Source organism: Impatiens glandulifera, chromosome 1, assembly GCF_907164915.1.
Source record: "Impatiens glandulifera chromosome 1, dImpGla2.1, whole genome shotgun sequence".
NCBI classification, from domain to species: Eukaryota; Viridiplantae; Streptophyta; class Magnoliopsida; order Ericales; family Balsaminaceae; genus Impatiens; species Impatiens glandulifera.
In genome coordinates, this window is record NC_061862.1 from 69544419 (window position 1) to 69559172 (window position 14754).

The 14754-nt window shown below is 32.2% G+C and overlaps 4 protein-coding genes across 4 annotated transcripts; all 4 read left to right on the forward strand.

Moving 5' to 3' along the window:
• Positions 1 to 209: 209 nt before the first annotated feature.
• LOC124918827 (gamma carbonic anhydrase 2, mitochondrial-like) lies at positions 210 to 4316 on the forward strand. Its single transcript, XM_047458886.1, has 5 exons — positions 210 to 453; positions 795 to 938; positions 3223 to 3348; positions 3445 to 3596; positions 3813 to 4316. The coding sequence occupies exons 1-5, from the start codon at positions 342 to 344 to the stop codon at positions 4107 to 4109; spliced, it is 831 nt and encodes a 276-aa protein (XP_047314842.1). The 5' UTR covers positions 210 to 341; the 3' UTR covers positions 4110 to 4316.
• A 1203-nt stretch (positions 4317 to 5519) lies between these two features.
• Positions 5520 to 5971, forward strand: LOC124922721. Its single transcript, XM_047463436.1, has one exon. The coding sequence runs from the start codon at positions 5529 to 5531 to the stop codon at positions 5901 to 5903; it is 375 nt and encodes a 124-aa protein (XP_047319392.1). The 5' UTR covers positions 5520 to 5528; the 3' UTR covers positions 5904 to 5971.
• A 1598-nt stretch (positions 5972 to 7569) lies between these two features.
• LOC124922400 lies at positions 7570 to 8082 on the forward strand. Its single transcript, XM_047463133.1, has one exon. The coding sequence runs from the start codon at positions 7604 to 7606 to the stop codon at positions 7985 to 7987; it is 384 nt and encodes a 127-aa protein (XP_047319089.1). The 5' UTR covers positions 7570 to 7603; the 3' UTR covers positions 7988 to 8082.
• Positions 8083 to 14000: 5918 nt separating this feature from the next.
• On the forward strand, positions 14001 to 14693 carry LOC124922332. The gene has a single exon (XM_047463065.1). It carries the CDS (start codon positions 14040 to 14042, stop codon positions 14451 to 14453), a length of 414 nt encoding a protein of 137 aa, XP_047319021.1. The 5' UTR covers positions 14001 to 14039; the 3' UTR covers positions 14454 to 14693.
• The last annotated feature ends 61 nt before the right edge of the window (positions 14694 to 14754 follow it).

A 14754-nucleotide genomic window follows, 5' to 3' on the forward strand; every position in this document is an offset into this window, starting at 1 on the left:
AAAATTAAATTAAATATCCAAAATGTTGATTGTGAATTTGTGATTGTAATTATAAAAAAAATATTACCAAAAAATATTAACTCTTAATAGTTTATATTTTTTTTTGGTTCATAATTAAATTTATTTAATAAGAGATTCATCCTTTTGTAAAAGAAAATAATAAATGTATGTTTGATGGTAAATAGGTTAATTTATTAGTAAAGATTATGGTTTGAGGAACTTTGGCATCCACAATCGTCTTCTCCGCACTTTCGCAGTCGCAGCTTAGACACCAGCAAACCCTGTTTGTTGATTCGGAAGAGAGAGAGAGAAAGGAAGAAGACGAAGTACATAGAAAGAATATGGGGACTCTAGGACGAGTTATCTACACCGTCGGATTCTGGATCCGTGGAACTGGCCAAGTCCTCGATCGACTCGGCGTCCGCCTTCAAGGCACCTATCCTCAGGAACACCGTATGATTCAACTACAAACCTAACCTTTGTATTTCTTATTTCTTATTTCACATTCCGATTCGATCTTATCTATCTATGCTCTCTTTTGCTGCCTTACCACTTTAGGGTTTGACTAATTGTTTTCCCTCATTATCTAAAAAACGATCCCGGGACCTGATGATAAAGCTCATTTCTTTCTTGACAAAGGCAAATGCTTCATTATTAGAATCAAAGAGATCACTTTAGGGTTATATATCTGGCTCTGTTTGGAGAATGTGTTTGCATCTTTAGAATCTATTATCAATTATCTATATATCTGGATATTTTGCAACTTTTCTCAACTTTGTAGCAATTGTGTTCAGTATCCAGGCATAGGACGCTCATGAACATATTTGACAAGGCTCCTGTGGTTGATCAAGATGCCTTTGTGGCTCCTGGAGCTTCTATCATTGGGGATGTTCGTGTGGGAAAAAGTTCCTCCATTTGGTATGGCTGTGTTTTGAGAGGTGAGCATAATATACAAATTCTTTTTCCAGAAATTATTATTACATATGCTTGATTTTGCCTCTTCAGATTTTCTGTTTTCCTCATGTGAATGTCAGTGGAGCTGATTACATCTGCACACTCATTTATCCGTTCACTTCAAATTCTAATTCTTTGAAAATTATACTTGAGTGGATTGGATGTCCAATTAACTAGATCAAAGATATTTTAGGAATTGTAAATTCTTTGTACGTATAACTTTGTTTGAAACCCACTGGTGCTGGAAATTGCACTCATGAAGGTGACCTTACTAGTGAGTTTTTGACCATGCACTAAGTGTTGAAGCTATACTAAAATTAGACCTTGTTGATGTGGTTATTTGAGATTAATTTCAAATAACCCCATATCCAATCAACATTTTACTTATCATTTATATCAGCCAAAATACCCTCTGTTTAAAAATTCTATATTCATATCCCTATGTTTTTTTTAACCCAAATAACTGGATTTTTAATAACCTTTATGAAACAAGGTTATTTGGAAATAACCTCTTGGTTTTGCTCAAACAGGGCCTTAATAGATTTTTGGAGGGATAAGTTATTGATGGTGGATATATTATGAAATTCTGTAATATCTTCATTTGGAAACATCTGTGCCTTGATATAAGATCTCATTTGACAAGTAAACTTAATCTAACATAAATTAAAATAATTATTCACAGTTTTTGTTCTAGATACGAATACAAAAATAAAAGTGTTTCCATGTGATTACAAATGCTACTTTTTTGGAATGGTTCAATACAGAACAGATAGCTAGTAGATTGATTGTTTACCCAATATGGGCGCCACAGATGTAGAACAAAAACGGGTATATGTATTAGTAATGTGCCAGAGAAACCTTCAAAAGATGGGCAAGATGGAGTTGTGGAAACTTATGCTTTGTTTGATAACACAATTTATCTTATCTAAATGATTAAGTGTGGATTTGAATTAAGTTTATTGGATAACATTCATTCAAAATCACTTAATTGTTTCGATTAAGCTATAAAATTTGCGATAATTCGGTTGGTGATGAATGACGTTAATTCGGTAATAGTAGGCACATTTTATCGACAACTTTAACCCTGAAAGTTAATCAACTTATGTCATTATTAAGATAGAGTAGTCTTTTAAGTACTTTCCTACATCAGTTCCACATTTGATCAAATCAACTCACATTTCAAGTACTTCAAATTTAAATATTTTCATTGGTTTATTCAGTTTTTATTTTTGTAAATATTAACTCATTCAGCACTTAAAATTCAGTATTTAACTTTTAATTTTCAGTTTTATCAAACGCACCCTTAAACTATCCGCCCAAGAGAGTGCTTGTGATAGTTATTGTATCTCTCCCCTAACACTTGCATAGCTCAAACTACACCCTTCTTATGGATGGTGCTTCTATTGTTTGTTGCTTCTATGATTGGAATCTTGAATTGTTGCTTACCAGTGTGCTGATTTTACTCCTGGGAAATGTTTCACCTGGCTTTTTATTGAATTCACATCTCAGAGCTCCCTGCTGTTATTCTGAACCAATATCCATAACTTTACTCCTAGAAGTTGCAAATTTTTCTTAGGAGTGCAAGTGTTGTGATCGTTTGTCTGTTTGCCACATTATTTATGGATGTGAGATTGGACTGTTTCCACGTTGAAGGATATCATTACTTCAAGTTTGAAACACTTTCTGGAGTTGGTGCTGGGTTTGGATGAGAGTCAATAAATTTATGAAATTAATTGTGTTTTAAAACATTATCTCATCTAAATCCGGATGAGATACTTTGACAAAAATAGTGTTTCCAAGAAAATGTATTCGACATTTTCTCGTGCAAACCCAACACCCGCTCCTCAAAGTGTTTCCAAATGGGATTAAGTTTGTATTTCCAACTTCACATGTTAGTGATTATTACCTTTTTGCGATAACAGTGTGTATATATTATTTTCAATCTAGAATAAGTTACAAATAATATCCATTACTTTTAAAGTTATCTGTCTCCACCATGATGAGAACCTTGAGATGTATCATTGAAGAGGACATAGGGGATTGATTGGCTTTAGTTTGCTACTGCATAACCTTTTCTGTTTGTGTAATTCACGACAAACCTTGTCCTGATATGTATTTAACTAATTATTTCCCCACGGAAGATGCGACATTCGTGTTAACTATGCTGTGTAATGAAAGTTTTTGTTTCTTTTAAAGAGAAAACTTTACCCATGATTTTTTGAACAAGGAGCTTATTGGCTTTTTTATACGTGTTTCTTATCTTTGTAGGTGATGTAAACAGCATCAGCATTGGTGCTGGAACAAACATACAAGACAACTCTCTTGTTCATGTGGCGAAAACCAACCTTGCTGGAAAGGTCTTGCCCACTATTGTTGGCGACAATGTTACCATAGGTCAGTATACCGCCCAGTCTCCAACACTTCTCAGTTAGATGCATCACTTAAATATATTGGTTTAAAATTCTGATTTTTTTTTTTTCGTTTGGATAGGCCATAGTGCTGTCTTACATGGATGTACTGTTGAAGATGAGGCATTTGTGGGTATGGGGGCAACATTACTAGATGGAGTGGTTGTTGAGAAACATGCCATGGTTGCTGCTGGGGCCCTTGTTAAGCAAGATTCAAGGATTCCTTCTGGAGAGGTTTGTAAAAAATATCATTTCCCTCGTCTTTTGTTTTTCTCGTGGTAGGTAAGGGCCATTTATGTCAAAGAATTGGACCATAGATGCCTTTACATCTACTAATTCATTAATATTTGGCAAAAATGAATTTCATTTCTATTTACATAGAGGGTAAAAGTGTAAAAGACAAACGATTTACATTTCATGATCAAACAGGCTACTTGACTTTCTTCTCAGGTATGGGGAGGAAATCCTGCTAAGTTTTTGAGGAAGCTAACGGAAGAAGAGATAGCCACCATATCCCAATCAGCCTTAAACTATTCAAACTTAGCTCAGGTTCATGCAGCCGAGAATTCAAAGAGCTTCGATGAGATTGAGTTGGAAAAGTTGCTGAGAAAGAAGCATGCCAACAAGGATGAAGAATACGACTCTATGTTGGGCATTGTTCGCGAGACACCTCCCGAGCTTATCCTTCCCGACAATATTCTACCCGAAGAAGCTCGAAACGCATCCAAGAAAGAGATTTTGAGTTAAGGAAATCACCTATATTAACATCCTGTGGCGGTTGTGGTGTCTTCTTTCCCTTTAATGGGTAATTCTTTCTTTTTGAGAACTTTGAAGAATTTCGTTCCGAATAATAAGAAAAGATCCTTTTGAAATTCTAGGGACACGGTTTGGCGTCGCCCTAACTGTGGCCCAGTTTTAAAGTTTCGTTTTTTTTATGTCATGAAATTTAGTCCATTATCCATGTGTGTTGTTTTTAGTAGATTGATTGATAGAGCTCAATTGCTCTACCTCTAGTTGTGCCTGACTTTTAAATAAAATGTACTTCTTAAAGAAAAATTTGCTTTTTTCTTTTCTTTTGCCAGCTTGTTGATTTTTGTTCTTTGCCTTTTTGTATTAATTTATTTATTAATAGGAATAAATATTTGTAATTTAAAATATGTGAGGAGTTGAATTTGAGAGGAAAATAAATATTATTAAATTTGTTAATATATATATTTATGGTATATTTTATATATTAAATTTTCTTCAAATTCAGATTTAACTCCTTTTTTAAATAAAGTCGTAATTTGTGAACATTTTTTTTGATTTGGATGAGACATTGTTATGCATTTATTAGATATATTATAAGTTGTTAGAATTTCATTTTTCAATTACAGAGTTTTCAAATAATTTAGTTGATGTTAGGTGTGACTGTCACATTTCAGTCAAAGAAAATGGCTAAACTTTCCAATTATATTTATAAGCATAATATTATTTATGTGAAAAACTTATTAAATATTTTATATATATATATATTCTAGTTCAGGACTAAAGCAGCCCCAATGCCAAGACTGGCCCTTAGAACTAAGTATTTATTGAGTGACAAAATAAAAAGTTTAAATAATAGTCTTTGTACTATTAAAATCATTTTTGCTTAGTCCACATTGGATTATTATTTTAATCCTAATACTTTATTGAAACCAAAAACTATAGTTAATTGAAAAACACATGATATTATTATGATGACTAAAATAACAAAAGGGAAGAACCATTCTCTTGACTGGGGGGTGTAATTAGATGCATGTAAATTGCCTAATAATATTAATTAAACTAATTTATTTCAACCTTCAAACTTTAAAGGCTGTTTTCTTTCACTTGAAGAAAATAGTGATTTTTGAAAAGTCCTTTTATAAAGTTTAAATTAAATCAAATAGAATCATTAGACTAGCTATTAATTGAATATATATTAAAACTAATTGATTATCACATAACATATATACATCAAACAAGCTTTTGATCAATAATTGAAATGTATTTATCTTTTTGTAATGCTCCAAAGTCACTAGTCACCACCTAACACCGCCACCAAGTGTTGCAAATTCAACCTCTCATTCCATATGTATATATATATATATATACTACACATATATGTTCTAATAATTAAATCATCAAATTCAATAAGCCATTATGTTTAGAGCTTTCAGCACCAGAAGATATGAAAGATTGGGCGACGCAGGTGGAAGCGAACACCACCACCACCACCACGAACCTTGTTCACTTGGAGGCGATATGTTCGATGTGAAGTTGAGAAGGGTCAGTAGCTTGCCGGTCAAAATTTTCACCTCTACTTCCCGAAAACTGGGGCAGGATTCCAATAATGCTCCGGCCAAGCCGACGTCGGCGGCGAAAAAGGCGGCGGGGAAGGTTCATCCTATATTGAGTCTGTTGGATCTTCGGCGGAGGAAGAAGGCGACGGCCAAGCCGGAGTTTGCAAGGTACTTGCAGTATATCAAGGAAGGAGGTGTTTGGGATGCCAAATCTGATAAGCCATCAATTTACTAGTGATCATGATATTCATTTTTTATCATTTTAAGGTTCAAATTTTAGTGTTTTAATTTCTTTTCTTTTTTTTTATTAATGTATGTAACTTTTATTTTTTTTTCTTTGGGCATGGTGAAATCCTAATTATTTGTAGAGAGAATCTGATGAATTAGAAATTTGTAATGAATATTAATAATAAAAGAAACTCATTTTTTTGTGCTGTAGTTCTCAATTTAAATGTAACTTCTTTTTTAAGTCTTACACTTGTACAAAATGATAAAACTCACAATTAGAGATTTTGCATTCATCTTTACATTTCTTTTGCTTGAAAAAGTTGACAAATAACTTTTAATGTTTTGAAGAATGCATGTTATCAACAGATTGAACACTGCTTGCATAAGAAATAAATTTTGTATATAGCTTAACCTTTATTTTGTTCTTAACTCACTCATCAATGATCTATAATACTATAAATGAAATTGTCTTGAGTGAGCTAGAAACAATATAAAACAACAAAGTAAACTCTAAAATTTCATTTTTTAAATTTAGATGAGTAGTGAAATGAGTGTTTATATATATATATATATATATATATATATGGAGTAGATAGAATATAATTCAAATTTACTTAATTCATGTAAATATCTACCTTAATTAGTACTATATTTAAATAATCTGTTATTTATTATTTAAAAAGTAAGAATGAGTAATGATTTTGAATGTTTTTTTTATAATAAAATGACTTTAAAAAATGTTAATATATAATGATAAAATAAAATATAATAATTTAAAATAAAAAAATATTTTAGTATTTTGGTTAATAAATTAAATGATTTGATGGAGGATAGAATGACTGAAATTAGAGATGACAATGAGACGGAGGAGAATGCATTTATCATCCCACACCGTTTTAATTTGACCCGCGAAGCACCGTTTATACTATATTCTTTAAAAAAAATGTATAACAAAATTATAAAACGAATTTTTTAATATATTGAAAATTATATTATTACACAGAAATAAACTTAAAATATTATAAAATATAATAAATTAATAAATATTATATTGGTAATTTTACATATTTAATTGTATTTATAGTGTTCGAAACAAAAATAGAGATCGGGGTGGAGACACAAATATCATCCCTGACCTAATCCCCAGTTAAACCGAAAAAACCGTCTCAAATAGAAGAATTCAAATTATCGCACGAGATGATTTCAAATTATCATCCTTACCTGAAATGATCTGAAATGATGTTAACCGGTTAAGTTATTTAAATACATTTAAATTAAAATAACCCTAAATAAATCCTTAGTCAACGTTGGATTCCTAATTATATTTTAAAACAAAAAACATTTATAAATGAACAACACATGGTAGATACATTGAAGCTTCTTCTCGTGACTTGAACTTTGTTTGATATGGGTTTATTTGAATTAATTAAATTTAGATAACCCCACTTTTTATTTATTTTTATTAAATAATTAATTTAAAATTATATATTTGTTTATTTATAATATATTTAAAATATCAAATTAAAAAAAAAATCTTTTATCTGTGCTCTAAATTAGTCATTAGTCAACTAACATCAGCAGCCAAATCTTGCTAACAATCTCTGAATCTCTCTCTATATATATAGACTCATTTAAATTATGAACACACTATCTATCTATCTCTCTATCTCTCTTCAATCAAAACTATTTAATTCGATTCAAGAAACCATGTTTAGAGCTTTCAGCACCAGACGATATGAAAGATTGGGCGGCGCCGGCGGTGGAGGAATCGACCACCACCACTACCAACCGTCTTCACTCGGCGGCGGTGATATGTTCAATGCCAAGTTGAGAAGGGTCACAAGCTTGCCGGTCAAATTTCTCACATCTACATCCCGAAAACTAGGGTCGACGGATTCCAATATTGTTAATTCTCCGGCCAAGCCGACGGCGGCGGCGGCGGGGAAGGTTCATCCTATCTTGGGTCTGTTGGATCTACGGCGGAGGAAGAAGGCGACGGCCAAACCGGAATTCGCAAGGTACTTGCAGTATCTCAAGGAAGGAGGTGTTTGGGATGCAAAATCTGATAAGCCTTCAATTTACTACAAATGAAATTAATTTTGATGATTTTAAGCTTCAAATAGGATTTTATTGTTTTGATTTATTATATATATATTTTTTGGATTAATTTATGTAATTTTTATTTTGGATGTGGACTAAGTGGTGAAATCCTAATTATTTTTAGAGAGAATCTACATGAATTAGAGATTTGTAATGATTATTAATAATAAAAGGAATAAAAAAACACTCATTTGAGCAGATTTACTTACTACACATGCAATTCATTTATGTCCACATTGAAGGTAGCTTTCTTGATCAACCTCGACTTGCCCAGGAAATCTTGCATCAGGCAATGTCTTTAAAGAAAATTGAAATCCATAAGTTACTTTTCTTGATGAAATTGAAGTGGGTCAAGTGAAAAAAGTCCTTTTCTATGTCACAAATTTTCATTAATGAAATGCTGTCAAAAAAGAAAATATTGTCAATCCCTTTAGAGGATGTAGAGGAATATGATATTAAAATTTGGCTTGATCTAATGATGAACAATATAATGTTAATTTTGGTTATCTAGTTTAGATTAAGATCAACCATGAGAATAATTTGTAAAATAATTTTAATATTTGACAAAAAAATTTGAAACCTGAAGTGTTCACCAAAATAATAATAAAAAGTTATGGGGAGAATTCTTAATGAAGTAGAGACATCAAAAGTGAATATTTCAAACAAACAAAATGTTACCACTGACATCATGGTAATGGGTAGTCAATGTAAAAACTCACATAAAACAACTAAACACGTTATTTTCGATTGTGATTTTATCAAAAATATTTTAAATCAAATATACAAATCAAGTATCCTCGTAATAATAATTATTTTTTTTAGAAATGATTACTCTTAAATTTGCAAAACATTAGAAAACGAGAGGAGGACCAGTTAAAAAAATGGCGTTGGACATGCTAGGAGATATGGGAGACAAAAAATAATTTTACATTCAGAAATCAAAATATGGACGAGAATCGAATTATTACAATCGCCGCACAAGAATTTCGAACATATGATTAACTTGAAAGTAAAAAGGAAGTGAGTTAAAAGAAGCACAAAAATATATTCACCCAACCCAAATTATTTCACGTATAGTGGTATCAGAGCAAGATAAATATAAGATAACAATAAATAGAAGATAACACTTCTAAACATGCTTAAGAGCTCAAGGTAATTATTAATCACTGAGTTGTCTTTCACGATTACATAAAGGCTTATAAGTAGGCAAGACTAGGAAATTGGAACAGCTCTGTCTTTCCCAATTCTGGCATAAAAAGGAAATTATCCCTATGGATGTTTGTCATTTGCTTTTGGAAGACCTTGACAATTTGATAGGAAAACGCAACATGATGGATTCAAAAACACCTTTACTTTTGAAAAAAATGGCGAGAAAATAATTTTGAGACCTTTAGAAATGAAAGACATTGTTAAACCATCAAAGGAAGAAGGAATAATTTGCTCGCCAAATCACAATTTGTGGATGTAATGAATGAATCCTTAGAGACGTTTGCATTGGTGGTTTTGGAAGAAAACAAGGAAGATAATATCATTCTGTTACAAGTGCACCTCTTTTACAAGAATTTGTTGATGTCGTACCTGAAGATATTCCTACGGGTCTTCCTCCCATGCGAAACATTCAACATTGTGTTGATCTAATCCTTGGTGCGTCGATCCCAAATAAAGATGCTTATAGAATGAATCCTAAGGAATATGAAGAGTTGCAGCGACAAGTTGAAGACTTGTTGGCAAGAGGTCTTATACAAGAAAGTAAGAGTCATTGTGCCATACCAGCACTTCTTGTGCCAAGAAAGATGGTTCGTGGCGTATGTGTGTTGATAGCAGGGAGGTGAATAAAATCACGATCAAATAACGCTAGCCTATTTCTCGCCTTGTGATCTCTTTGATCAACTTCATGGCTTCAAAATTGGTTATAAGATTGATTTACGGAGTGGCTATCATCAAATTCTAATGCGGCCTGTAGATGAGTGGAAAACCGCTTTTAAGACAAGAGACGGTCTTTAGGAGTGGCTGGTTATGCCATTTGGACTTTCTAATGCACCCTCTACATTTATGAGACTTATGAATCACATGTTTAAACCATTTATTAAGAAATTTGTTGTTATCTATTTTGACGATATTATTGTGTACAGCTCCAACCCAGAAGAGCATTTAAATCATCTTCGACAAGTTTTTAGGGTGCTAAGAGAATAGAAGTTATATACCAATTTGAAGAAATATCACTTCTTCACTAACAGTCTCGTCTTTTGGGCTACAATATTTCTTCCGATAGTATCAAGATTGATCGGGACAAGATTGAAACTATTTTAAGTTGACCAATCCCTAAGACTATTCATGATATTCGGAGTTTTCGTGGCTTGGCTTCATTTTATCGCAGGTTTATCAAAAAAATTAGCACTCTCATTGCTCCAATAACTGAATGTTTGAAAGGTGGAAGTTTCAAGTGGACGGAGGAAGCATTAAAAAGTTTTGAACTTCTCAAAAAAAAATTACGGAAGCTCCAATTTTGCAACTTCCAGATTTCAGAAGGGTATTTGAAGTATATTGTGATGTTTCCAATGTGGAGATCGGAGGAATTCTTAGCCAAGAAGGCATACTCATTGCTTTCTTTAGTGAGATGATGAATAACTCTCGACGCAATTATTCTACATACGACAAGGAGTTCTTTGCCCTTGTTCGCACCTTGGATCATTGGCAACATTATCTACTATACAATGAGTTTATTCTCTTCTCGGATCATGAAGCTTTGAAGCACTTGAACTCACAACAAAAGTTGAACCCACGACATGGAAAATGGGTCGAGTTTCTACAAACATTCAATTTTATGATCAAGCACAAGTCTGGTGTGCTAAATCGAGTGGCATATGCTCTTAGTCGACGACATTCTTTGTTGTTTATGTTGCGATTGCAAGTGCTTAGATTTGAGGTGATAAAAGATCTCTACAAGGATGATTTGTACTTCAGCAGAATTTGGGAGGAATATTCAAAAGCTCAATTCAAGTTTTTCTTGATTGATGATGATTATTTCTTTAAAGGTGCATTATTATGTATTCTAGATTGTTCATTAAGGCTAACAATTATTGATGGAGCACATAATGGAGGTTTTACGGGACACTTTGGAAGAGAAAAGACTCTTACACTCGTACAAGAAAATTTTTATTGGCCACATATGGATCGAGATGTCAAGAAGTACGTTGAGAGGTGTAGAGTGTGTAATGTTGCTAAAAGTCATGGGCAAAATAAGGGTTTGTACACTCCTTTACTGATACCATTATGTCCATGGGAAGATGTGAGTATGGACTTTGTTGTTGTCCTGCCATGCACTCAAAGAAACAAAGATTCGATTATGGTGGTTGTTAATCGGTTTTAAAAAACGACAGACTTTATTCCTTGCATCAAAACATTGGATGTCACTCACATGACTATTCTTTATTTCAAATAGATTGTGAGGCTTCATGGCATTCAAAGACCACAACCTCTTATTCGGGATTCAAAATTCGTGAGTCATTTCTGACGAACGCTTTGGAAAAAACTTGAAACTAAACTTCAATTTAGTTCTTCTCACCATCTACAAAGTGATGGACAGGTCGAGGTTGTGAATCGGAGCTTGAGAAACCTTTTGAGAAGTTTGATTGGAAAGAATCATTGCCAATGGGATGAGATTTTAGCTCAAGCAGAGTTTGCTTACAATCGATAATCGAGTTAAACTACCGAATCGAGTCTATTCGAGGTTGTTTATGATAAGAATCTCATCACTCCCATGGATCTAGCTCCAATACCTATTACTCATCATATAAGCAAGGATGAAGAAGATCTTGCTAAGTATATCAAGCAATTGAATGAGAAAGTTCGATAAGAAATTATCAAGCAGAATGAGAAGTATCAAAGGGTGGCGAACAAGTATAGAAAGCGTTATGTTTTCAATGAATGAGACTTAGGTCTGGATTCACTTAAGAAATGAGCATTTTCCTCGAGATCGGCATGGAAAATTACAACTTAGAGCTGATGGTCCTTTTTAAATTTTGAAGAAGATTGGTGATAATGTTTACAAGGTGGAGTTACCAGGAAACTATGATGTCTCAACCACGTTCAATATTTTTGATCTTTCACCATACATTGACGACGAACATGTTCAAGATTTGAGGTTAAATCTTCTCCAACCGGGGGAGAATGATGTTGGAATTGGGAAATAGCTAGAAGTATTCAAATAGTTATTTATTAGAGATTAGTCGTGTATTTAATTATCTAGTATTTAATTATATAGTATTAAAGTTTATGTATTTGTTTTTGGAGGAGTTGTTCCAACTTCCTAGTCTTGCCTATTTATAAGTTTTTTGTAATCGTGAAATAAAATTCAGTGATTAATAATTACATTGAGTTCTTAAGCTTGTCTAGAAGTGTTATCTTCTATTTATCTTGCTCTAAACTATTTTGGTGGATTCTTAGAGTGACGAGTGTTTTGTCTACCAAGTGGAAAAATTGTTACAAGAAAGACTAAATTTGTTTAGGATGTTGATGTCACAATTGCTGAAATAAAAGTTTTAAAACTGACAATAAAAATGTTGGAAGAACTACGTCTCAATGATGTTATCATATTTTTTTGACTATTAATTAACTATTCAAAATCTCAAAAGTCAAAGTTGAACAACTACTGAATTGCGAGATCGATCATAATAAATATTCTTAAATGTCTAGAAATCAATAAAGGTTTCAAAATAGCTTGAGCTAAGAGATAACTCAACTCATGGTCTATTTCGCACTTACCATAGTTTTATTTTATTTTGTGAATTTGAGCGAGTTGTTGCCGAATATAATTCTCGACAATTGAACTGAATCAAGATAACTCAATTGATAAAATGAAAGGGAAACGCAAAATTTTGGGTGACGACATTTATGCGACTAAAATATTTAAGTCTTATTGTGTTATTTTATTTATCACATACACGATCTATTTGTTGGTGAACTATTATATTTTCTCAAATTCAATATATATCACTCTTATAAATAATAAAAAAAAATATTTTCCGACCTCATTTTGTTTCCACCTCTACATTTCTTTTGCTAATAAAGTTTCTTATTAACTAGTCATGAAGCTTCATCAATTTTATTTTATTTTTGTAGTAGAAATTGTTGAGACCAATAATTTTTTAATGTTTTGAAGAGTGTTAATAACCAATTGAATTCACTTGCATAAGTTTTTATTTTTGTTTTAACTATTTCTATGAAATGATTTATAATGCAAGAAATATGATTGTCTTGGAAAAGCGAATGATTTTGATATTAATTATCGAACTTATAAAGTCGTATTTTTATCTTTATATTAATATTTATAAAAATGATAGAAAATCATTTGATATTATTAAATTGATTCAAAACTTCCTTCTATGTTATAAATGATACTTCATTTCCATGTCAAGAAAAAACATAAATCACCAAAGTAAACTAATAATTTTTTTTTTTTTAATTTAGATGAGTAGTGAAATGAGTGTTTAGACTTTAGATATGGAGTACAGTATATAGGATATAATTAAAATTTACTTAACCCAAATAAATATGTTGCTTAATTAGTACTAGACTATTCCTCTTTTCTTAGTCAACATTGGATTTTTATTTAAATATTAATTATACTTTATAGCAAGAAAACATCTCTAAATGAAAAACACATGATGATAATATTATCACTAAAATACCAAAAGGGAAGAAACATTGAAGCTTCTTATCTTGACTTGAGTTTTGTTTTGATATGGGTTTATTTCAATTAATTAAATTCAGATAACCCCACTTTTTATTTATTTTATTAAATCATTAATTTAAAAATATTTATTTATTTATAATATTTTTAAAATATCAAATATTAAGATTATTTTATTAAAAAAATTCTTTTATTTGTGCTCTAAATAAGTCATCTAGTCACCTAACATAGCTAGCCGCCAAGTCTTACTTAATTCAACCTCTTTCTATATATAGACTAATTTAAATTATGAACACACACACTATCTATCTATCTATCTATTTCTCTTCAATCAAAACTATTCAAGAGACCATGTTTAGAGCTTTCAGCACCAGAAGATATGAAAGATTGGGCGGCGCCGGCGACGGAGGAATCGACCACCACCACCACCACTACCAGCCGTCTTCACTCGGCGGTGGCGATATGTTCAATGCCAAGTTGAGAAGGGTCACAAGCTTGCCGGTCAAATTTCTCACATCTGCATCCCGAAAAGTAGGGTCGGATTCCAATTTTGTTAATTCTCCGACTAAGCCGACTGTTAATTCTCCGGCCAAACCGACGGCGGCGGCGAAAAAGGCGGCGGGGAAGGTTCATCCTATATTGAGTCTGTTGGATCCCCGGCGGAGGAAGAAGGCGACGGCCAAGCCGGAGTTTGCAAGGTACTTGCAGTATCTCAAGGAAGGAGGTGTTTGGGATGCCAAATCTGATAAGCCATCAATTTACTAGTGATCATGATATTCATTTTTTATCATTTTAAGGTTCAAATCTTATTGGAAATTTCTTGAATATTGTTTTCGATTGAATTTTTTTAATTTAGTTTAATTAGTTTTTGTTTTTAAATTTGTGAGGAAAAAAGGAATCATAATTATGTTAAGAGAGAATTGAAGGAATTTAGAGATATGTAATCAATATTAATTATTGATAAAAAGGATGGGAATTTGGTTTGTTTATTTCACTATTACTCTTCTATAAAAATGTTTGAAATTACATCTACTTGTCATTTTTTACTTGTAGGTTTTTTATAATT

What these genes read in the sequence shown, in the direction of transcription:
- LOC124922400 (XM_047463133.1), top strand. Translation starts at nt 7,604, where the DNA reads ATGTTTAGAGCTTTCAGCACCAGACGATATGAAAGATTGGGCGGCGCC.
- LOC124922332 (XM_047463065.1), top strand. Translation starts at nt 14,040, where the DNA reads ATGTTTAGAGCTTTCAGCACCAGAAGATATGAAAGATTGGGCGGCGCC.
- LOC124922721 (XM_047463436.1), top strand. Translation starts at nt 5,529, where the DNA reads ATGTTTAGAGCTTTCAGCACCAGAAGATATGAAAGATTGGGCGACGCA.
- LOC124918827 (XM_047458886.1), top strand. Translation starts at nt 342, where the DNA reads ATGGGGACTCTAGGACGAGTTATCTACACCGTCGGATTCTGGATCCGT. An exon ending in CACCTATCCTCAGGAACACC is followed by an intron (nt 454 to 794) that starts GTATGATTCAAC and finishes AATTGTGTTCAG; the next exon opens with TATCCAGGCATAGGACGCTC. An exon ending in TGGCGACAATGTTACCATAG is followed by an intron (nt 3,349 to 3,444) that starts GTCAGTATACCG and finishes TCGTTTGGATAG; the next exon opens with GCCATAGTGCTGTCTTACAT.